Raw genomic sequence first — 25,225 nt, 5'->3', positions numbered from 1 at the left:
AGCGAGGCGGGGTCGAGGAGGCGGGCGTCGCCTAGAGTGAAAGAGCGCATGCGTCTTCCCAGTCCGCTCAGTCATGGCTGCTTTGCGGGCGGTTCCTGCCTTCCTTCTCTCGAGAGTGCTGCTGAGAGGTTGCCGCTCGTTTAGTGGCAGCGGACCCCGGACCCGGGCCGTCACCGTGCCCGAGCGTATCGAAGAGAAGCGTCGCGCTGCGTTGCTCGGAGGCGGCCAAGCTCGCATAGACGCGCAGCACAAGCGGGTGAGCGAGCGCCTCCTTTCCCGTCGCTGCGGGCGAGCGAAGCCCTTGCGTGGCCAGTGGCAGCTGGCTGCTCCCTGGCGTGCCGTGTCAGTGATTTCCGAGGCAACGTCTGGCCGGGGCTAAGAGGATGCCACTTGGGGGACCCTTGAAAAGTCACGACCCATAGTCCTCCCCGCACCCCCGCCGCCGCCATTCCTCCTGCCATCCAGCCGAGGTAGAAAAGAATCCGACACCTTCGATCGCCGCAGCCGCGGTGTCAGGGTCGTCTCTCTTCTTTTTTTCCATTTAATGAAAACTACTGATGCGAGAAAGCAGATCGCCCCCGTCTATTCCCTCGCTGCAATTAGCAGCTTTTGGAGTTAGTGTGGGAAGGTCAGGAAGAAGTCTAAAGAGGCCACCTTCCACCTTTCTCATGCTGTCTTTACAAAATTCCGATCTCTAAATCTAGCAGGTATTGAGGTGTTTGTAATCTTAACTGGCCAGAGCTTCAGACTTCATCTTTCCTTTCTCAGAATTAATGCAATGCAGACAACAGCTTGGTTGGTAAGGCTAGAGAGTCTTGAATCTTCTGAACACGCTTTTATGCTTCCAGTTTACTTTGGAACAGGAAATATATAATGTTGGAAATGCAATAAAATAAAATAAAATAAAATAAAATAAAATAAATATTGTAATGGCTACTAACATTATTGTCTTTTAATAGTTTTTCATGCAAGACACATAAGATTATTTAACCATTTTAGCCAAGCAAAATCTTGTTGACTGAAGAAAAAAAACTTTCTGACTAGCAGGTGCTGGTCACAGACTCGTTATTGTGATCAGATGTGTCTGGCAGATCATTCCTTGAGATAGAATGGATGTATGTAACACTAAACTATGATTTGCCCCTACCTACTTAAACACCTTTTGGGCCTTCCTGTTTCCTCAACTCCTGGTGTCCTCCTCTCTTTTAAACGTGAATGAGGAGTACCTGAGTAAGGCAAAGTGTGTTTACTACTCTTAGTGCACAAAGTTACCTTACTTAATTTGTCATCTCTTTTCTTCCCTCTTTCTCCTGTGAGGACAGAAGCTGTAGAATTTTCCATACCGGCCTATGTGACTCCTTTATGTAAACTTATTGCAATTTTTTTTAAATTTGCATTTATATCCCGCCCTTCTCCAAAGACTCAGGGTGGCTTACACTATGTTAGCAATAGTCTTCATCCTATTTGTATATTTATATACAAAGTCAACTTATTGCCCCCAACAATCTGGGTCCTCATTTTACCTACCTTATAAAGGATGGAAGGCTGAGTCAACCTTGGGCCTGGTGGGACTAGAACCTGCAGTAATTGCAGGCAGCTGTGTTAATAACAGACTGTCTTACCAGTCTGAGCCACAGAGGCCCTTTGAAGCTGGCTAAATGAAGCTGGCTAAAGAAAATGCCTTTCCAAATGTTAATTTTTTCCTCTTCTTTGATCATAATAACATTGTAACTTTCTGTCTGTGTTATCCTTACTATGTCTCCAGATCAATAGATTTCCTGCTGCTTTACTTTTGTCATCTCTGCTGAAAGAACACACCAATTGCTTTTCTTTGTGTGGAAGGTTCTTTGAAGAGATGTGATACTCATTTATTGACATTTTGTACAGGCCCTTTTTATTTGCTGTTGTTGTGGGTTCACATCTTTCTGTCTGATGCATCCATTGATAGGTAAACAAACAAACAAACCCCAATAATTTTACTGTTGTCATTAGCTAGAAAGAAAACAAGCAAAATTTGTGTTAGTTTCACCTGGTCAAAATTAAAAAAAACACCTTGATTTCACTGTTCCATCAGTGAATATGTAATAAATAAATCTGGCCTTTTATTCTGACAGACTTTGATTCTTTTTCTACGAAACTAATAATTAGCCGGTGGGAATGAAAATAACAAAACCCAACTGGGAGCAAAGATGAAGGGGAGAAGTGAGTGGGGAAAAACTTGAAAGGTTTACTTTAACCACTCCACCATGAAGTGGTTAAAGTGAACATGAAGAAAAAGAAATCACGTTACTAGTCAAGGTCTTTTCAGAAGGGCACAGCAGTCTGTGAAAAATTGCAGTGAAAAGCACTGACCAGTGATTGGAGGGGAGGAGCCATTCCTGCTATAGCATACAGTAGCCTGTTACAATGGAAATGCTTGCTTACAGCAAAATGAAGTGTAATATATGAAATGCACAACAATCTTGGGGAGGTAGAAACTGTATACCAGGAAAAGACAGATGGAAGTTGCCTTTTTAGTGGATTTGGGATGATTAGAGAATGACACAATGCATTTCTGGTTTTGAGAAATGAGTGGAGCAACTTGATTGTGCAAATTAGCACTCTGTCCAGTGTTTCCAATGCTGATGGGGCCAAATATTGATTTAAAAAAATGTCCTTTAAAATATTGATTTTTAAAAAAAATGTTCTTACCTGAGAAAAGGGGAAAAAAAGGAAGTGACTATCTTCAAGATATGGCAAAGGAGTCAAATCAGATTAACAGAGTTGGAAGGGACCTTATAGTCCAACCCCATGCTCAAGCAGGACACCCTACACCATTTCTGACAAATGGCAATCCAATCTTTTCTTGAAAGTCTCAAGTGATGAAGCTCCCACAACTTCAGAAGGCAAGCTGTTCCATTGGTTGATTGTTCTCACTTGCAGAAAGTTCTTCCTCATTTCTATATTGAATCTCTCCTTGGTCAGTTTCCATCCTTGTCTTGCCTTCAGGTGCCTTGGAAAACAGCTTGACCCCCTCCTCTCTGTAGCAACTCCTAAAGTATTGAAAGATGGCTATCATGTCTCCCCTGGTCCTTCTCTTCACTAGACTCTTCACTAGACTCTAGGATGTTGCTCCTGGTATAACGCCTTTACTGTGCTGGATCTTTTTTTTTAATTGTTCAGAAAGATAAAGTAAATTCTTCTTTGAATTACTTTTAACTTTAAGAGACTACATAGACACATCAGTGTTATATCTTGGCAATAACAAACTGGCTTTGTATTCCACCTTCTGGGATGCTTCTTTAAACCTTTTAAGTCAGGCCTATAACTTTGGGATTTCTTGATGGATTGCCATCCCAATCCAACCCTGTTTGGATTTTCAAGATCAGTCAGAGTTGGTTAGGTACCCCCATCCACTGTAACATGGAGCTAGCAAGAGGATGGGAAGACGTGAAGGTGTAGTCTTTGCATTCATTTCAATTTAAACTGGACAATCTGTTTTCTTCCAGCATATTTAAAAAAACTATATGAGTTGCCTGACTGGATATTAACCACTGTGGAGGGCAGCCAATAGTTTGCCATGTGTCTAGTATGTCATGAATGGATCAGCACAAGAACGGATTAAAATACACACTCTTTCTGTATTCCTTAGATTTAGTCTGCCACATAATGCATTATGTGATATAGCAATTGCAATAGTACTTAGACTTATATACTGCTTCGTAGTGCTTTACAGCTTTTAAAATTAGTGAGATTTCTTATTTTGGCTGGCTTTTTGAACTGAATCATTCTATTGCATTGTGTGAGAAAAGATCTTAACTATCATGTTTTTTACAGAACAAAAAGAATGAGACCTTAAATTGAGGATTGCTATTGAGTGCATATTTGTTACTATGTTTAGCTTTGAGTTTCAATCTTGAAACCTTTATATAAATATGCTATTATGTTAAGAACAAGGTTGTTTAATGTTTTTTCTTGTTTTTTAGGGAAAGTTGACAGCCAGAGAACGTGTGCTATTGTTATTGGACCCTGACAGTTTTATAGAATATGACATGTTTGTGGAACACAGATGTGCAGATTTTGGGATGGAGTCTGAGAAAAACAAGGTATTGAATATTTTGTTTGTTTGTTTAAATTCCAGAACTCTTTGTGAGTGGGAAACAATGGCTGATTCTGATATCTTTGCAAATGGAGCTATCTCCTCTCTATGCATTTGAAATAATTCTCTAGATCAGGGGTGTCCAAAGTTTTTTGAGTGAGGGCCAAATACAGAAAAATAAGCAAAGGCCCGGGGGTGTGTGTGTGAAATTTTTTTGTACCAGTTCTTTGGGCGTGGCTTATTTTGGGGTATGGCTTGGTGGTCATGTGACTGGTGGGCGTGGCTAGCTGCTCATGTGACTGAGTGGATGTGGCTATGGGCATAGAAACTACTCAGAGGGCTAAAAAAAGTAATTTTTGACCAGTCCTCACACTTATGACCATCCTCACATTTATGCCCATTGCAGCATTTTTAACAACCATATCACTCATTTCACAACTGCTTCTCTTCACCACGGTTACAAGATAGGGTGCAAAATGTAAAGATAGTTGTAGGTGTGAGGACCAATCAAAAGTGTGAGAACCTGTCAGAAATCACTTTTTTCAGCCGTCTGGGTAGTCCCTATGCACAGTTTAGGCTTAAGTATACTATATGTGTGTGAGTTATATATATGTGCATGTGTATCTCTATGTTTGTGTATGTGTGTGTTTGTGTTATGTTGATTTTTAATGTAATATTTTTAAATATAATTATTCAGAAAGGCATGCGGCTGGACAACAAACAGTATATAAGCCTAGTAAATTCATGTGTGGCCCGGGCCACACACAAGAGGTGACATATTGACACATGATTACTGTGTATTTCTAACTCGCCTATAATGTGAAGAACATTGCTCTCAGTGGGAACAGTGATGCTGTCCTTTGGATTGAAGGATGGCTGGGATGTCAGGAGAAAGTTTGGTGGTTGAGACACGAAGGACTTCACAGAGATGGCTATCAGTCATTCTGGATCTCAGTCTGCTTTTGTTCTGATTTAACAGAGAAAATGTTTGTTCACATATGTATGTTGAGCCGAACAGGCTCATCATTCTTTGCGTGGCGTCTCATCAGAGGAAACTTGGCATGATCCAAACTCTGATAGAAGTCAGGAGGAGAGAAGCTGATGTTGACTCTTCAGAGAATCATCACATTGCATTTCAATCAGTTCTAACTGCAGACTCTCCTCCACTTCTTCTGCATCCACCAGGAAGGGGTCGAGAACAGCTTGATTTGTTTTTCAATGACAGAAAAATCTTGAAAACGCTGGTTGAATTCTGTCACAAGAGATGTAATTACAGAAACATATTTCTCCTTTTTAGCAGAAAGGTCTGCCTTTGGAAAAGCAGACTTGATTTCAGACAGCGCAGGGAAGTGTGCAGTTTACAATATGTGGATATCATCTTCATTTAAGGGGGGAAAATGTTTCATATTCATTCATCTTGGCCAGGGGTGTCCAAACTTGGTCTCTTTAAGACTTGTGGACTTCAACTCCCAGAGTCCCTCAGCCAGCAAAGCTGGCTGAGGAACTCTGGGAATTGAAGTCCACAAGTCTTAAAGAGACCAGGTTTGGACACCCCTGATCTTGGCTTTTGTTTTGTATTTGGTATGAACTTGAAACTCCCTTCGTTATTCCATGCCCAAGGGGTGGAGGCGCGAGGAGCCTCACCAGGCGGCCCAAGGAAGGCGAGGATAGAACTGCTGGGGTCAGGCACGGCCAGCAGCCTCTTTCCCGCTTGCCGCCGCCTCCTCCGCCCCTTCCCTTCGTTATTCCATGCCCAAGGGGTGGAGGCGTGAGGAGCCTCACCAGGCGGCCCGAGGAAGGCGAGGATAGAACTGCTGGGGTCGGGCACGGCCAGCAGCCTCTTTCCCGCTTGCCGCCGCCTCCTCCGCCCCCTCCCTTCGTTATTCCATGCCCAAGGGGTGGAGGCGCGAGGAGCCTCACCAGGCGGCCCGAGGAAGGCGAGGATAGAACTGCTGGGGTCGGGCACGGCCAGCAGCCACTTTCCCGCTTGCCGCCTCCTCACCTGTTTCTCTTTTTTTTTTTTTTTTGTTCAAAAAGTTTTTATTAGTCAAAAAAGGTTTATACAAATACATATCAGGTATGGTAAATTTTCATTTTTCTTATCTAAAATAAGAATTTTACTCAAATTTTTTAACACATACAACAGCCATAAGGCAAGCAGGTGACACGAAGTAGCAAAGTTTGCAAATTTTAAATACGTAATAAAGAAGAGTCAAGAATAAACAGAATATCGTACAAAAGAGAATAAGGAAAACCAACACAATCCCAAATATCTTTATCACTTCCTAGTTTTGGATCTCAGAACTCTGGGTTCAGCCTGACCCAACTCCAGGGCATAACAGCGGCAGCCGCTCAGCCCCATGATCTATAACCTCCTTCTTCAATTCCTGGGTCATCTGATTCCAGGAAGGCTTTGTGTTCCTCCACATAGGCCGTAGCCTCCGCAATTGTACTGATTTTTTCGTAATGCCCTCCCGGAAAATCATCAATCCCTCTGGCATCAGCCATCTGAAGCCCACTCCTTCTGGTACAATTTGCTTGACAAAAATAATATTTCTTTCTTTTTCACGTACCTGTCTGGGAATCTGCCTCAGAATGGCTATCTCCCTGCCCCTGTAAATCAGTGCCCCACTCCTATGTTTTCTAAGAATTTCATCTCGTCTCTCTTCTCACAAATTTGACATGAACCTCTCTGGGAACTGCATGCGTGCGTGCATATTGAATTAACTCTATAAACTCGATCCACATCCCAATTCATGAAATCAACACTTCTCCCAAGAAATTCTCCCAACAATTTAGTCACAACATCTCTCAAGTCTTCTTGGTCCACTTCTTCCAAATTTTGAAACCTAAGGAAATAAGACATTTTATCCATCTGTAGTCCAAGCACAGCATTGCCTGTCGTCTCCTCTCTTTTCTGCACTGCCCGCATTTCACCCTCAGACCTTCCACTTTCTGCTTGTTTTCTGCTGAGACTTGTTGAGTATCCTTTAAATCCTTTTGGATAGTCACAATTTCTTCTCTTATTTCCGTTTGGCCTCTTTGCAAATCATCCAGTTTCTTGTCCATATTGGATAACTTTTCCAGAATTCTCTCCATCTCTCCAGCAGTTGGTCTCTGACCTTTGCCATTTGAAAAAAAAAATCAAAATCCTCAGGCAAGCACAGTATCCTTGTAATTTCCTCCGGATCCACCAGGGGCACTCACAGGAGCAACGAGTCCAGAGTACAGTTAGTCAACCAGGAAACCGAAGGAAGTGATGTCATCAAAATTCTCATAGTGAAGGCGGAAGCTGGACGCCACCACTGTTCCCCAGAAGGAGGGGCCTCAAACCTTCCTCCTAAATTTCTCCATCACCTCTTCTCTCCAGAGCTCCACAAAACCGGTAATCTTCTTATTTTAAGTTCTCCTCTCTCCAAAATAACTCGTGCTCCTTCCAACCGCAGGGGAGAAAAAACCCCCCCGCACTCCGGAGCACTCCACTCGCGTTTACCGATATCTCCTTCCTTCTCCTCCTCAATTCTTCTCCGTGCCCTGTTCACCACCAGGCTGCTGCAGTTATAAATCCAATGCCCGGTGTCACGGGCACAGCGGCAAGCGGCGACCAAAATAATGGCGCGGCCTGTGGCCTCGAACCCCGCCAAGCCTAGGACGCCAGCATCGGTCCCCACAGTCCTGTATGTCGGCTGGGAGACCCCTGGCGAGCCGTCCGTCACGGCAGGTGTCCTTCGGAACACCTGGCCCCTGAGGGCCTCGGCGGCGGCCGGATTCGGGCGCTGGAGGCAGGAGAAACCTTCCAGACGTCCGTTGCCACTGGATACCGGAAGTCGTCTCTCCTCCTCACCTGTTTCTCGATGGCTGTCACTGCCGCCACGCGTGTCCGACATAGGGAGGCGCGAGGAGCCTCGCCAGGCGGCCCGAGGAAGGCGAGGGTAGAACTGCTGGGGTCAGGCACAGCCAGCAGCCTCTTTCCCGCTCACCGCCTCCTCCGCCCCCTCCATTATTCCCCGCCCATGGGGAGGAGCCGCGAGCCTCGCAGCGCGAAAAGGGCCATATTAAATTATACTTTCAGAATTTGCTACGGGCCAATAAAAACTGACCCGCGGGCCGCAGTTGGCCTGCGGGCCGTAGTTTGGACACCCCTGCTCTAGATATTTCATATATTTAATGAGAGATATTTAGAAGAATAATTTTCCCCAGCACTAAACATTCTGTTTTATTAATTCATAATTTGCTGGGTTCATAATAAAATAGAACTGTTAAAGCATCAAGGTACAACATTATATAGTTGCTTACTTTGGTTTATATAAGTTACAGTATGTCAGTTTATAAATTATACTTTGTTTTGTTTTGCAGTATCCTGGGGATAGTGTGGTTACTGGCCAGGGTAGAATAAATGGCAGACTGACTTATGTCTTCAGTCAGGTATTATTGTTTGATTTCTGAATTATGAATATATTGAAGTGTTGTTTTTGTGACTTCTCCATTTTGATTAGTAAAGTATTGCTTTTGCACCAGATGTACTGCTTTTGCTCCCACATCTTATGTAAAATGCTATAAGAAGGAATAATCTTACAATTTCAACTATTTAGGGTTTGATCTAGCTTTGTATAATGGAATTAGCATGTCTCTTCTGTCTAAACATATTTACATATAGGCTTTGATATTTGTATTTTAAAACATTTTACTTTGATCTTAATTTTTTAGGACTTTACTGTGTTTGGGGGAAGTTTATCTGGAGCACATGCTCAAAAGATCTGCAAGGTAAGTTTATAGGCAGTGCAAGTGGCCTGTCAAAGATCTTAGTCAGTTGCTATATAGTGTAAATATATAAGCATTCTAATATCATTATATAAATATTTTTGGTCATCCTTCGCAGATTACAGTAATTCAGCTGTTAAAACTGTGGGTGTTCCACATGGAATGTTTGCTGAGTAGTTCTTTTATTGGGTGGGAGAGACGAATCAAAGACTTTTTGGGGTTTTCTAAAGGTTTGAAAAGATCATTTTAATTTATGTATGGTTGTGATCCTGTAATCTTTTATTTTACTATACTATGTAGTGCTTATTAATAGCTTAGCAAAACATGACATTAAAACGCAATGCAAAAATATCACTATTGAATTAATTGGGTTGATATAACCACTTTTTTGAGTTTCTTCCAAACTTAGCAGTTAGTTAGCAGATGATTTATGGGAAAATCATCTCTCGAGTTATTTCTGTCCCATCCCTGATAAAATAAGTGCTTAATTTTTTTTAAATTACAGTCAAAACACATTTTTTGTAGTTTTTGTTGTGGTGAGTTTTGCTGCTTGCCTCATTGTTTAAAATAAGTGGGGTGGAAAAGTTGTTCAATGCAGATATACTAGATTGAACTATGATGTCAAAATCATTTTTTCTTATAAACTCTGCAGCGTAAGATTGAAGAAAAAAATTCTTGTAATGTTGAATCATATATATATATATATATATATATATATATATATATATATATATATATATATTTATATATATATATATATATATATATATATATATATATATGATATTAATTAATGCATATTAATTATAACTGTCTTGCTTGCTTACATTATAGAACTCTCTATACCTAGTAAGTATTCAGATATGTAGAAATATATGTATCACATGTCAAAAGCTAACTGAATATTTAAAAAATTATGAATCTCTTTTGACTCAAGCTTGAATATATCCACATAATATTCTTGGCAACAAAGATGCAGTCCCATAGTTTAGTAATTTAGAAGTTGGATATGTTCAACCATGAAATTCACTGAATGACTTTGAGCAAGGCAAGTCATTATGTCTCAGTGCAACCTATTTTACAGGACTGCTGTGAGGATAATCTGAGATAGAGTTCTGTGTGTATTGCCTTGCATTCCTAGAGCTGGGATATAACGTAATAACTCACATTACCAGGTGCTCATGAAAGACAGACAAACCAATAGTTAATAGGAAAGAGAGACTCAACTTAGATTTCGATTATAAACATAAGGTTATTTTACACAAAGATTGACTGTCTAATTGGATAAGCCATGTGGATGATTTATCTACATTAATGATGTATCACTCATGCACTTCTGTTTTCTCAGATTATGGATCAGGCTGTTATGGTTGGTGCTCCTGTTATTGGGCTGAATGATTCAGGAGGGGCCCGTATTCAAGAAGGAGTGGAATCCTTGGCTGGTTATGCTGACATTTTTCTAGTGAGAAATCTTTCAGTTAAATACATGATGACCCAACAAATAATTATATGTATAGTATTTTCACCTTATAGTTTAGTAACCACTTTAAATATTCAGAAAAAAGGCACTTAAAGGAAACCTCATTGATTCATTCTTTCCTTTCCTGCTGTTTTCAGGTTTTATGCAAAGAGGAGGGGTTGATGTCATGATCCAGGGACAAGATGTATATCTTCTTTCCTTTCGTGATTTACTATTAGGGAGAGGTAAGCAGCTTAATGTCCTTCAAATGTTTTGTGCTACAAGTCCCATAATAAATTACTGTTGCCTGTAGCACTTGGCAATTATGGTGGTTCAAAACATCTGCAGGCATCAAGTTGCCTATCTTTATGTTACAAAGTTTCAAGTGGCATTGTTAGACGTGACAAGAGAGGTCTCCTGAAATAAGTACGTTACTTAAGCATTCATCTAGTTTTCAGAAAGAGAAAGTTATAAAATATTTTTGTGATATTGTCTTACTCAGTTGATAATACTGTTAAAAAATTCCTCCCCCTTCATCAATATTTTATTTATGTGAGAATATATTTTCATTTATTTTTTCTTTATAATTTTTAAAAGACAAAAAGAAAAGGAAAAAATAATATAGAAATACAATATCAAGTGGACAAAGGAATTATTGAAATTATATCATTAGTGCTCAGTATATTGTTGATGGAACATTAACCACAATATAGGGTACATTAAATTATTTTTACAAGGAAAAGGATTTTTGAATCTCTGAGTTGAGTGCCAAAGTCAACTCTTGTTATTTTGTTATTCTTCACTGTTTTATTAAGAATACAAAAAAAAAAGTAGAATGAAGAAAAACTATAAAAATAGGAAAATATTTAGTTTCTAATTTTCCCTTTGTTACATTCTGTCTGATGTACAATATTTATAAACATATTTTTTGTTTTAGTTCTTTGGTCAATATTTGGTGAATATGGATTGATACAATGCATTTTCACTGTGTCCTTTTATCGATATTCTTCTCCTTATAATTAAGTGCCCAGCAAGAAGGAAATGGCTAAAGCCATTATCATTCACATATAAGTCAAGCCAGAAAAAAAAATGAATGAATGACTGAATCAAATACCAGTGACAGATGCATTGTTCTCCTTGTTGGGAAAACTATCAGGAGGCAAAGGGGCAGAAAAGCTACAAGGCTTTTCATTTGCATCTGTCTATAGCAGCTGTCAGATATAGTATCTGTTATGCATGAAACAGTCAGGATATGTAGAAGCTTGTTGAGTGGCAATTACATGAACTGGCTCATAAGTGTGCATATTCTTAAAATAGGGGATGAGAATTTATGATCATGCTTAGTGATTGAATCAAAAGTCGAGATAGATCTGGTTTATTTTCTTTCTGTAGAATTCATCTTCCATTATGCTCACTCTTATCTCTTCTTGTTTATTGTAATATTGTTAAAATCTAATACTGTGACTTTCTGCAATATGGTTGGCAAATATAAAGATGGTTGGAAGCTTTGTAACGTAAACATATAAAAGACAATTTATTTTATTTTACAGAGAAATGTTTTATGTTCTGGAGTAGTGCCACAGATTTCTCTTATTATGGGTCCTTGTGCAGGAGGCGCTGTCTACTCTCCTGCTTTAACAGATTTCACATTTATGGTAAAGGTAAGGATGCAATGTTAATTGCCATTAGCTGTATTTTAAAACATATCAAGCCATAAGCTTCAGCAAACATATTGAAGCTTGATTCTTAACAGATATAATCAGAATTCTGCTGTTCAAGTTGGCTGATGGAGACTTCTAAGCAAATCATGCTGAATATGAATGAATAGGAGAACTATAAAATGAAACAAGCGTGGCTTTTTACATTTTAAAATCAAGGAAAACTAGAAACAGGAGACTATGAGTTTTAGTCCCATCTTAAACATGAGAGTCAGGTGGGTGACTTGAGTCACTTACTCTCAGCCTAAACCACATAATCTTCCTTCTCCTATTTTCCTTTAATAACCCTGGAAACAGGGCTGTTAACGGAAAATAGGAGAAGGAAGAAGTATTATGTATGATTGTCACCTTGAGTTGCTTATAACGTAAAAATAGTGGGAGAAGAAAAAATCTAAAAAAAAATACTTTGAAGACCAAAATTTCCAAATTGTGTTACTGCTTCTTTCTAATTTTTTTTTATTTTAATTTTTAATTGTTTTTTAATTTTTGGATGATAGACATGTTTATCCCAAGCTTGTTTAAACTTAAGTTACTGATGACTGATCCACATTTTGATCTCCACAAAGAATCCAAGTTTAAAAGAAGCCTTTTGTTGAAGCTAGAAATCTTTTTTTTTTTTTTTAAATATTTCTGAATTTAACAGATTCTGTAGCAGATTCTTTCTGGCAGAACCTCACGAATGATAAGGCTAGACTGCTTCATGGACTTTAGCTGTATAGTTCAATATGACATTAAATCCCATTTCTCTTTCTAGTATCATTTTATAAACATATTGCAGTACTATGAAACGAATTCTGGGATTCTTAGAAGAGGTCTGCAATGTGTGTTAGTGATATTACATTTCCAACATAGTGAAGATGACAGTCAACTTGTATTAAACATTGTCTGGTGTGTCCCATAAACACAAAAACCTTTTGTTGCTTTAATCATATCTAAAGATTATAAACTATAGGAGTTACATAACTGAATTTTGTTTCCCTTCATTTTAGTCAAGAAATACATAGCAGCTGTGATGTAAGTGAACACAAGCTTAATGTAGCTAAATAAATGAAAAACGATAATACTCTTGTAACAAGAGTCCTGTCTCCAGCTTCCTCCCCCCTTACTTAATTGTTGTTCCTTGTAAGGATGTTAGTGCAAAAGGGAGGAAGAGTTAAGTTGCTTGGGAAGAAACAGAGCCCTCTCTTTCTCTTCCTATGCTGCACATTAATGAAGTGGTTTCCCTTTTCACTGTAAGCAGTGAGAGATAGTCTTTTGGTAATTAGGAGCCATACTTAATGATTTTTTACTGGCTGAGGGTTGCAGTGTGTGGAATGATGTAGTCCAGTGTTCCACAAATAACTGGGGCCAGGATTCTTGATGCAGAAATATTATCTTATTTCATTTATTTAACTATTTAAAGTGAAATGTACATTCACTTAAACCAAAACTATTATTTATAAAATGAAGGGAAACAAAAGTCAGTAGCACAGAGGTGGGGCACAGATTACCCACCTATATTTTGTGGCATGAAAAGGATACCTTGGGTTGTTTCCTAGGGCAGCAGAACAGAAAAAAGATGAGGCTGCAGACTGAATGGGCCTAATTTTGTTCAAAGTTATTAGTTCTTACTAGTGCCTCTAAAATACCCAGCTTAAACAAAATATGACATTTTAGGCTGTAACTGTAAGGTATTCAGTTCCACAGACTATATTCTTACCGCAATCTTTCTTTTTAGTGCTGTGATGTTTTTGCTTGGAGCTATAAATTGCCATTGATTAGAAATTATAGGAAAGATGTTCAAATTCAGAAGTAAAATATCTTACCTAAAATTTATTTTATACTTTTTCGTAGTTTTCAAATATTTTGAGAAATATTCATTAAAAATTAGAGATAATGTAAACTTATATTTTATTTGAATACACATTATTTTTTCAATTAAGTTTTCCCTTTTTGTAGATACTTGGAATATTGGATTTTGCACCCCATTCTTTTCCATTTGTTTTTTCTAGGATACATCCTATCTATTTATAACTGGTCCTGATGTAGTCAAATCAGTTACCAATGAAGATGTAACTCAGGAACAACTTGGGGGTGCGAAGACACATACTGCAATATCAGGTCGGAATTGGCTAATTTATTACCATTACTAATTCTGTGAAGTTATGACATTATAAATTCATGAGTTCTGGAAAAATAAATTTATTCAGGATAAACTAAGATTAAGTGAAGATTCTTCAGAATGTTTGCTTTTTTTTTTATTTGGGCAACTGTATGAATTTTGCTTTGATTATGTATCCATGAATTGCAGCCTTATATGGAAGGGAAATCCACTTTTTTCTCTGTACCATGGCTGCATTCATAATTTTTTAGCTATTTAGCTCATACCATTGAATGGCATCCTTTACTAGTTAAAAAGTAATTTTCAAATTTCCCATTTCCCATGAGGGAGAGGGTTCCTGTTCTTCAATAATGATAAATATTATTAAATTTTTCTTTTAATTTTTTGTTCTTTATGAACAGAGAGTAGTTAAAATTGAAGAATTCAAAGCATAGGAAAAAGTTTTTTCTGTGTTGGAGAATCCATTTGAAGCATTTAGAATATTCCTGAAGGTATCCTTTTATTAGACAATAATAATATCCATTTATCATGCAATTCATGCTACATCGTCCAATCCATGTCCTCTAGGTTCTGACAAATGTCATTTGGTTGGAATTCTAGAAAACATATTCAAAAAATTTTGGAGCAGTTGAAGAACCTTTGAAGTAATTTGCTTTCAAAATTTGTCAAAAGAAATCGTGTTTCATGTTTTAGATTAATTTTGGTTGCACATTGCTCTTTGGTCATTGCAGGTATTTTTAAAATAGTATTGTAATTGGTTTTTTTGAATTTGAATTTTGTTTTTTCTTTGTTGCAGGGGTTGCACATTGTGCTTTTGAAAATGACATAGATGCTTTGCTCAACCTTAGGGAATTTTTTAATTTCCTACCACTTAGTAACAAGGAGCCAGCTCCTGTCAGAGAATGCCATGACCCTAGGTAAGTAAGTACATTTTGCGTAAGTAAAAATATTCTGACATTCAGAGAAGTGTTATTTCTTTATTCATTTTGAGAATGACATTCTTAGGCAGCTCCATTATCTTAAGTGGTGGGATGGGTAACTGCCAGATATTGTAGGAACTCTTCCAAAAGGATGATGGCCATAACGCTAAAAAGTAAAAACTCAATTTCTTATTTTTACAGCAATAGAACAGTGTGTTTATTACATTATTGCTAATATGATGTGCCTAACTACTTTATTTTTTCCTCTTAATTCTAGGCTTTTGTTGATAGTTGTTTTTTTAGTTGATTCTGTTGGAGAGTTATTAATTGTTAGATAATGGTGAAAATATGAACATCCAGATTCTCAGTAATATTGGGAGGATGAGTATGTACTCATTTAATATTCCATATTCAGCTTTGTGGAATGATAGATGAATAATTACTTCATCCTCTCAATAGTCTGAATCAATGATTAAATGTATTGAAATTATCCTTGATTATACTTATGAATTACAGGAATATTTTTTTCTCATGGTATATTGTAAATGTCTTTTCATTCCATTTCTTTAAAGTTACCGCTTGGTACATGAATTGGATACAATTGTCCCAATGGAATCAACCAAAGCTTATGATATGTTGGATATTGTACATGCGGTAAGATTTGTGCACCATAATGTGACAGTAGTGTGGAAAAGAGATATGGCTTTTTTTTTTGCCTTTTCAAATGATCTGGTAATATAATATAATATAATGATACTGTGATATAAATAAATTATGCTTCTCTCTTGATTTTACTGCATAATATATAGCAAAGGTTATATTAAAGTGCATAAGAAGATTTAATAAATTCCATGATATTTAAATAACATAACAAAATGAACATACCCCTTTTGATGGGTGAAATCTAGGGCTGTGTATTGATCTTTCTTCAACGTTTTTAAAAAATTAAAATATTATTATGTAAATGTAAGAGAACATGCTTGAGGCATGGTTATTGAGAAAGGGATGGGAGAACTTTTGGTTTCTCTTTTAGAACAATTAGAGTAGGAATCATCCTTTAATGCTGATTGGAGAGAAATTTACAACAGACAAAACACTGCCTGACACAGCAGAGTGGCTTCCAAGCTTGCCTGGCAGTAAGTGGGTCCTGTTGACTTTTAGTCAGTCAACTGTATTTCATAATTTGCCCTCTTTGAAATTATTCCCCTTTGTTTAATTGTTATTTCTGGACTGCATAAACATCCAAATAAGCCTGTTTCTAAAAACTGCCTTCCCTGTGTCCTTGACTGATCTAGGTTCTTATATCAGTGAACTGATAGGTAGAATGGCAAGTTTGATATCAATGAAACTGTATTTATCAATGTCTTTGGATTACTGCCCAAGTGTGAAGAACAGGTTATTTTACAAAAGCTATATAGACTTACGGGAACTTTGCTAGCAGTTGTTGGAACAACTGAACCACTTTGACTTTGTATCACCTAAAACTTTGTGTCATCTTTTCCCTTGAGATGAGTTGAATGGAATAATCCATATTATGGAATCTCCTAAAATCTTGTTGGGCCCACCTGTACTGTGCCTTATTCTTCAATTTTGGATTTTTCTATAGAAATTCATTGAGCTACTTTCCAAATTCAAAGGGCGCCAAACTCTACAATAATTGAGACAATTCCATTTGTAAGCTCATGCGTCTTTCAGATCTCTGTTGCTGCAAAGGAAATTCCTGACATAGCATTACCTGCCACAATTAGAGATCCCAGAGGTTTAACCTGATTATTAGCTTATTTCTCAATTAAAAACTAATAAATATATAAATCATTATAAAATATTTTAAAAATCATCATTAAAAAAATATTAAAATCTGAAATATACAAACTGCACAGGTATTGTAAATTTCTACTACAATGGAGCCATGTATGAATGTCTCCAGTTCCCTGAGACCCCAAGGCCTAATGACCTAGTTGGGGTTTTAGGTATCATCTGTATCTTCTAAGATAATAATTCAGTGTCCATTCTTTCTTGCAATAATCTGTAAAATGAAGAATTTAATTGTGTCAATTTTGGAATACATTAGCATTATAGGGGTTTTTTTGGTCCAAGAAATGTGGGCTATAGATGACATATTTCTAGCTGAGTAATTTCACTACATATTTAAAGCATTACTCGGTGTAAAAAATGGAAGCATAATGATCGCCACAAAATTTAAATTTAACAATTCTGCAATTCCCCCATTTTTTCCTCTGCTTCCTATTCAGATTTGCTAAAAGCTCACTTTTATTCCTTGAATAGTCCCTCAAAAATTCATGAAATTTGGTGTTGGAGAAGACTCCTGAGAATATCATGGAATGATCAAGAAAGCAAACAAATGGATCCTAGAAAAATCAGTCCAGAGTTCTCAAGGTTGCAATTCACAAGGATCAAATTATTGCATTTTGGACACATTATGTGAAGACTTAGCTCTCTTGAGAAGTCTATAATACTGGGGAAGGTGGAAAGAAAAGGAAAGAAGGATCACCAGCAGTAAGGTGAATGAACTCAAGCATAGTGATAGTGGAAAATCTAAGACTACTGGTAGTTGAAGACAAATTAGCGGTTCTAAAAGCTGACACTTTTTTGATAACACTTAATCATCTATCATACTTCTCAAAATAGAACTCTGTTAGTATGGAGGAACAAGGTAATTTTAACCCACTGCTGTTTTTCAGTGTTTGAAAAATTACAGGAATTTTAAATTGCTAGAAATATTTTAAAATAGAGATGATTAAATACATTTTGAAATAATTATCAGAGTAATAGCTGCCAGAAATTTAAGGATCTTTATAAATGTTTGCTTGTAGTAATGTGTAGAGGAACACTGAAAACAATGTTGAAAATATATTTTTAAAATCTTGTTTTTCTTGATTCTGATATCAAGAAAAGCACATTTCATTATTTTGCTGAATATTTGAATCTAATTTCTGCAGGTTGTTGATGAGAGGGAATTCTTTGAAATTATGCCTTCTTATGCCAGAAATCTGATTGTTGGATTTGCTAGAATGAATGGAAGAACTGTTGGGATAGTTGGTAACCAGCCTAAAGTAGCTTCAGGTATGATTCTGGCAGCTCTGTTTCTAAGAAATGAAATTAGAAAACTTCCAATTTCTGCAAGCTGGATGGGAAATTGCTCCCAAAATATGTTGGGAGTTGTGCTCAGTCCCTATTCTTTCTTCATATAGCCAAGGAGTCAAGATGGATCTCATTTAACCATGTCTTTTTTTAAAATTGATAATGTTAACTTCCATTAGTTGTGTTTTAGCTGTCTTGAATTTTTTCTAACATGAATTATCCTTAAAATAATCCTCACCCAGGTTTTTTTTGCCATAGCTCACAGTTGGTTCAATATTTTCCATTTTCCAGACATATGTTGTTTAGCATACAGAAATTGCTTTACATCTTCATTTAATGATCTTTTCTAAATACTTGATAGTTGTATTAATATAAAATTGAATTATAGGTAGTCCTAATTTAGTGACTAGTTGAAACCAGTAACTCAGTGATTTAGTGAAATAGCAACTGTGCTTATGACCTTACTCCAGTTTCCTTTGCTTGTGAAGATTGTAAATGCGACCTAATAATCCCAAAGTTACTTTTTCATTACTGTTATAACTATGAAAATTTCTAAAAAGGCAGATGCTAAATGAGGACTAACAATATATTAATAATTGAAGCAGAAAAATAGTGACACTTTGGTACAAATGTGTAGAACATTTGAGTTTCCTAACAAATTATTTTACACTATGAATATTAATAGCTAGCTAGCTTCTTCTGCCCAATATATTTTATTGGTTTAACTTTGGTACCAAAGAATGAGTGCTCAGACATTGATAAACCTAATTATTTGGCAATGAATCAGGACTAGCCTCCAATTATATTAGGGTCAACATTTCAGTCATTTCATATGAATACATAGTAATGGCTAAAACTGCCAACAAAAACAAACTTACAACGCTGAATTAGAGCCAGAAAGCTGACAAAATATCCGATAGCAGGAAATATTGATATTTAGCATTGATAAATACTGAGTCCATTTAAGTTGGGCAGCTATAACAAATTTGAATAAATGAATGTATAATTAAAATTCCTGGATAAAAGATAGCAATAGCACTTAGACTTATATACCACTTCAGTGCTTTACAGCTCTCTTTAAGCAGTTTACAGAGTCAGAATATTGCCCCCATCAACCTGGGTCCTTATTTTACTGACCTCGGATGGATGGAAGTCTGAGTCAACTTTGAGCCTGGTGACATTTGAACTGCCAAAATTGCAGTCAGCTGGCAGTGAGCAGAAATAGCCTGTAATACTGCATTCTAACTACTGCGCCACTGCTCAGTGGTTGAAAGATCAATACTTCTTACTGTTTTGTAATGAAATAGAGGATGTTTGTTTACATGTTATACACCTAAAATTTAAAAAGTGTGTAGAATTTTGTTTATTCAAATAGTTGTTGGTAAAAAAATGTGTATGCTACTTACTAAGCTTATTGCTTAAGCATTTTGGTAAACAAGCAGACGATTTTGTACCATGATCATTTTTAAAATACTCTGAAATGATATTTTACAATATTTCCCTTCTTTTTTGAAAATTAGGCTGCTTGGACATAAATTCTTCTGTGAAAGGAGCCCGTTTTGTTCGCTTCTGTGATGCTTTCAACATTCCTATAATCACGTTTGTAGACGTGCCTGGATTTTTACCAGGTAAATTGTTCTGCCTCCTCCTTGTTATCTAATTGATTTAATTGAAAGAGTCTTGTATTTAAGAAATAGATTTACCTTTTCTTGTAATTGCGGAGATAAACACATATTTTAAAATTTATAAGAAGCATATTGATTCTTCGCTGAGCAATATGAAATTTTCTACATTCATAATACAAAGGATTTGCCTCTTCATTCTTCTGAACTGCCATTTTTGATTATTCCATAAAAAAGAATTAATTTAATATTGATTTTATCTCAAAGATTATCTGTATACTGTATATCTATTAAGGCCTTATATGCAGAATTCTGTTCTAACTTTATAAATTAGTAAAAAATAAGCAGCTGCATGTAACTTTTCATTTTATTATTGGCATGTTTTTACTAAGGCAAAAGAGGAGACTGGACTCCATCTCTTTTTATGAGGCAGTGGAAATAGGTATTTTTTTTCAGGGGGAGTTAAGTGACAAGGGCCTTAGCTTTGGCAGAGGAAAAGGCCCCAATGGATGTGGAGGATTAAGGTGGGTGGAACAAAGACATGCCCATAGCTAAGGTCAAACGTTGCTGGCTGTAGTGGTTGCAAGTTTGACTACTGGAGAGGGAATGGGCAAGAAAGACCAGAATAAAAACAATTAAGAAAGCTCTTAAAATAATTCTGGATGGGAGAGTTCTCTTCCTTACCAATGTACAGGGAGGAACTCTCCTAGGTAAATATCCAGAATTATTTAATAAAGCCTTGCTAATTCTGTCTCTCACCCAGTTCTTCAACAGAATCCTAATCTATATTGTAACCAGCAACTCTAAGAATTTCTGGTAGGATATTTTACTATATTAACTGATTTTAGAATTAATTTTGCATGTTTTCTCATTCAAAAAAAGTAGGACACTGCAATAATAAAGCTGCAAAATATAATTCAGGAAGGCAGCAGGTCGCCCATCCCAGAATTTTAATAACAATATTTATTGAACAAACATGTCACTATTGAATCCTAGATTAAAAGAGCTGCCCAAAAAACTTTCCTTTTGAGTGTAGACTAGATGTTAATCTTATGTAAAAGTACAGAAATGCAATTATGCATTCCATTTATGTTATAGTAATTTTAATAATAGCTATGACTTCAACTCTTGTTGTTTTTAGGGACTGCTCAGGAATATGGGGGAATTATACGTCATGGTGCAAAGTTGCTTTTTGCTTTTGCAGAAGCAACTGTGCCAAAAATCACTGTTATCACAAGGAAGGTAAGTTATTTATATATTTGATTGCTCAACTCACTATAAGGCTATTACAGAGGTTAAAAATATCCAATAAATTGTAATTTAAAGTTGTATTTTACTTATTGCTATTTGCTGTATGTTTGTGAGAATATGTTAATATAACCACGGCAGATTGTACTTTGGTTATCTGTCTACTTGCATATATTATTGTTGTGCCCAGTAGTTTTATTAGAACATTCTAGAGGTGACCTCTTAGGCAGAATCTGGAATAGTCACCCCCTCGCTGCATGTTCTGAAATCTACATGTACTTTAGCTCCTTCACATGACATCATGGTCCATCTCCAAGATCTTACAAAAGGCTATTGTGGTAGGGAGAGAGAGATCAGAGGTGAATAAACTGAGAAGTGTCTGATAGTTGTTGAAAATATTCATTTAAATCCTAATGCTACAATGGTAAAAATAAGAACAAATAAAAAGCTGGCTCTGGGATATATGCTGCAATAGAAGACTGAAAAAATAAGACTACCAAAATATTTAACTGTAAAACCAGCATTTACTTATTCATATCTGTCATGTACAGAAACAAGTATATTCTGCTGTTAAAAAAACATTTAACCTATCTCAAAAATATTATCTACATTAGAAAAAAATGTTCCTTGTGACCTTTCTATTTCAAGGTTCTATTGTGTCAAATAGTGCATTGGGATACAAAACTTCAGCTTCCTAGTTATAATTCAAGGGTTTCATGCAACAGGATCTTGGTTATAAAATCTTAAACCTACTAAATATTTCACTATTGACTTAATTACTAATGCAGCCACTGTCCTGAGTATTGTTCTGTTAGTGCTTCCTTGCTTCATACTTAAGAGTATGTCAAATGTATTAGATACCTTGTATATGAAATTTCCCCTTTATGAATAGAGGAATGGAAGATGAATGCATTTCAGAAAATTGGGGTAAATGAGAGAAATTAATTTAATAAGTAATATTTGAATAGATATTAGTGAAAATAGTCTCATGTTATTTATGTATGTGTTCATTATTTATTTGTAAAACATAAGGGTTGAATCATGGCAGTTTGTGATTGTTACCCTATTTCTTGTTCTAGGCTTATGGTGGGGCCTATGATGTCATGAGTTCAAAGCATCTACGAGGAGATGCAAATTATGCTTGGCCAACGGCAGAGGTAGCAGTAATGGGTGCTAAGGTAGATATGTTTTCTTGCAGTCTTACAGCAAATTGTCTTTCTTCCCTTTCCAACTTAGACAATTTATCTACTTTGCATGCGGGAATTGTTCCCGCTGAAGACTTCAAGAAACTGAATTTTGGCAATTTTATATTATTGTCTGTTATCTTAGGGAGCTGTCCAGATCATTTTTAGAGGAAAGGGGGCACATGCAGAAGCAGAATATGTAGAAAAGTTTGCAAATCCATTTCCCGCTGCAATCAGAGGTATGCATCTTTAAGAATTTTACTGAAAATTTGAAATTTTTGAAGTTGATTTTGCACTCAAATTTATTAACCATCTTTTTCTTTAGTGAACAAGACCTGATTCTTATAGTGGCTGCTTTTTAACTACCTTTTCTTAGCTTAACATTTATCATTTGACAATCCCTCTATTGAAGGCTTGCGTGGGCATCTCCTTTCTTAATAATAATCCTTTGGAGTATTACATCCTTTCTCTCTCCCCCCCCCCAGTTATAAAGATATTTTTTATATTTATTAGTCCATAATTATGAAGGATTGATCCCTGTAGATTATATACAGACAAAAGTCTGTAGACATATATACTTAAAACTGCAACTGAAATAAACTATTCTGAAATGTGTTAACAGGATTTGTAGATGACATCATTCAACCTTCAACAACCCGACTTCGCATTTGCCGTGATTTGGAAGTGCTGGCAAGCAAGCGACAATCCAATCCTTGGAAAAAGCATGCCAACATGCCACTTTGAATCTGCTTCAAGTTAATTTAAAATTGATGGAAGGAAATTGGTGCACTCCTGCCATATTTATTGATTCAAATTTTGTGATATTTTAGGATATTTCTATGGGCAAAAATCTATTGAGAATGAGGTGCTATAAGATTTTAGTCCATTAGAAGGGCTTATATTTAAGTTGATATGATTAAGGCTGAACACGCATTCACAAATTCACTAACACAGAAGTATATTGTGAAATAAAACTACTTTAAACAAAGTATCAGGAATTATTCTAAGGATGATTGAAAAAAATAATTGTGAAAAGCAGGATATGAATTAGAAATCCACCGGTCTTGGATTCATCACAGGCTTTTAAAGTATATGGTACTACGCGACATAAACCTCCAATTGATAGCAAAACACTTAGCCCTGCTGAATGTAGTGTGTTGCAAACATAGTGATTAAATACATTATAGTTAATTTCACATTTCTCAAGATTCCTATGCAGTACAGTCATTCTGAAATTATGTGTGTGTTCAGTTTGAAGGGATCTATCATATTCATCAAAAGTGTTTCAAAAAGCAAAACTCTTGAAAAAACATTTTGAAAAAACGTTAAAAAATGCCAACAGATGACTTCACTCAGTGATTATACATCTTGTGGCAGCCTGCAAAACAAAAGCCTAGGGCTGAATCTCTACTTGCCTTCTCAACAACAAAGGAAACTGGATATGGAGGAAGAGAAACACTAGACACCATGCCTCTTGCTCCCAAACTCCTCAGCTAGTCCAAAAACATACCATGATTGATGGGGGTGAGCCACAGAAAACACCAGATTTTGAGCTGTCTGTGAGTGACTAATGACAACATCTCCCAAATCCAAATCACAGCACCATTGCATGGAGACAAAAACCAGGGCTAATATATGACCTTTTTGTGAGTCAGGCTGTCAACAACCTCGGACAGGTCTGTGGTTGCCATGAACTATCCTCAACTCCAGGCAAAGCAAAGGCAGGGTGAAGTTCCTCATAAGCCTGAAGAACACCACTAACAAGCCTGCCAGAGTCAAGCAGTTCAGACAGGGAAGCTGCTGCATAACAAGAAGGCTGGTACACAAGTGACAATCTCATCAGATTTCAATGGCCCAATTTTACAAAGAATGTGTCACCCCTGGAAGCCACCATCTCAAGATGTTAAAATTATGTTCAAGAATGGATAGAAACGGAAGATCACTTAATGCAACAAGATTTCTTCAAAAAAAAAAAAAAAGAATACTGAGCAAAGTGCTTTGCACACATAAAAAGCCCAGTATAAGATACAGTAATCACTTCCAACAGTTTTCTTTAAGCATTAGAAGAACTACAGTAAATGTCCATTATAAACATTTTAGAGATGGGTATTTACTATGGTTATCTAAAAGAGAGGTTTTTTTACACATAGGAGTGTAAAAAAAACCTATCTGAATTAATCCAAGGTGTGTGAATATTTTAATGCTCCTGACCATTTCCACATATGGGGTGAATGTGCAACCATTTTGCTTCTATGTGATGTAAAGCACCTTACTATGCATACAACTATGGCATTTTTAATACTCAGCTTATCAATGTCTTCATTGCCATTGTAGATCAGAGAAAGAATTTAGGGACCAACTAAAACACATACATTTTATGCAGATGAAAAATGTATTCCAGAATATGAAAAAATACTAGTATTGCCGCAGATGTTTTGATGAAAACAGGATAATTAATTAAATCACCTGCCAGTATAGCGATCTCATTCAAGATGCATTAAACTAATCTTAGAAAAAATCAACAGCTGTGATGCCAAAACAATATTAAAAGAACAGAACAATTCAAGCTGATGCAGGTAGATTGTCATTCCAACCAGATCAAAATTATAATTCCAGGACAAAAAATAGCAACTTTGTACTTGACTAAGATTTACTGAATCAACTGAGATTCACTCATCAAAATATCAAAGATTACATTCTCATGATACTCCTAGCCATTGCTGTACCAGATTTCAAGGCTCACATAATATGCTGGGCTAAAATATGCTAGGGTAATTTATGGTTCAGTATATCATGTGAACAAGATTAAATCTTATTAGTATATATGACTGAACTACTACAAAAGTGATGTAAGAGCTCACAAGGCCTTTCTGAAGTCTAATACAAATTGCTCCACTTTTAATCAGGTGGAAGAGATTTGCATAATCTGCAGAGACAGCAGAAATGTCATGAAAGTCTGAATCTTTTGCTCGTTTAATTGTCCAAATTGTATACTGCTTTATTCAATTGATATTCTACTTTTCTGCCCTGAA

The 25,225-nt window shown here is 36.6% G+C and overlaps 1 protein-coding gene across 1 annotated transcript; it reads left to right on the top strand.

Annotated features, from left to right (window-relative positions):
* Nucleotides 1-34: 34 nt before the first annotated feature.
* Nucleotides 35-23,182, top strand: PCCB (propionyl-CoA carboxylase subunit beta). The gene is made up of 15 exons (XM_058189332.1): nt 35-256; nt 3,966-4,085; nt 8,435-8,503; nt 8,786-8,842; nt 10,188-10,301; nt 11,849-11,959; nt 14,008-14,116; nt 14,914-15,034; nt 15,610-15,691; nt 17,998-18,121; nt 19,660-19,767; nt 20,903-21,003; nt 22,089-22,187; nt 22,339-22,432; nt 22,816-23,182. Exons 1-15 carry the CDS (start codon nt 74-76, stop codon nt 22,935-22,937), a joined length of 1,614 nt encoding a protein of 537 aa, XP_058045315.1. The 5' UTR covers nt 35-73; the 3' UTR covers nt 22,938-23,182.
* The last annotated feature ends 2,043 nt before the right edge of the window (nt 23,183-25,225 follow it).

The sequence above is a fragment of the Ahaetulla prasina genome, chromosome 6 (assembly GCF_028640845.1).
Source record: "Ahaetulla prasina isolate Xishuangbanna chromosome 6, ASM2864084v1, whole genome shotgun sequence".
Lineage (NCBI taxonomy): Eukaryota > Metazoa > Chordata > Lepidosauria > Squamata > Colubridae > Ahaetulla > Ahaetulla prasina.
The sequence above is the reverse complement of the archived record's forward strand: the minus strand, read 5'-3'. Positions and strand labels throughout refer to the sequence as shown.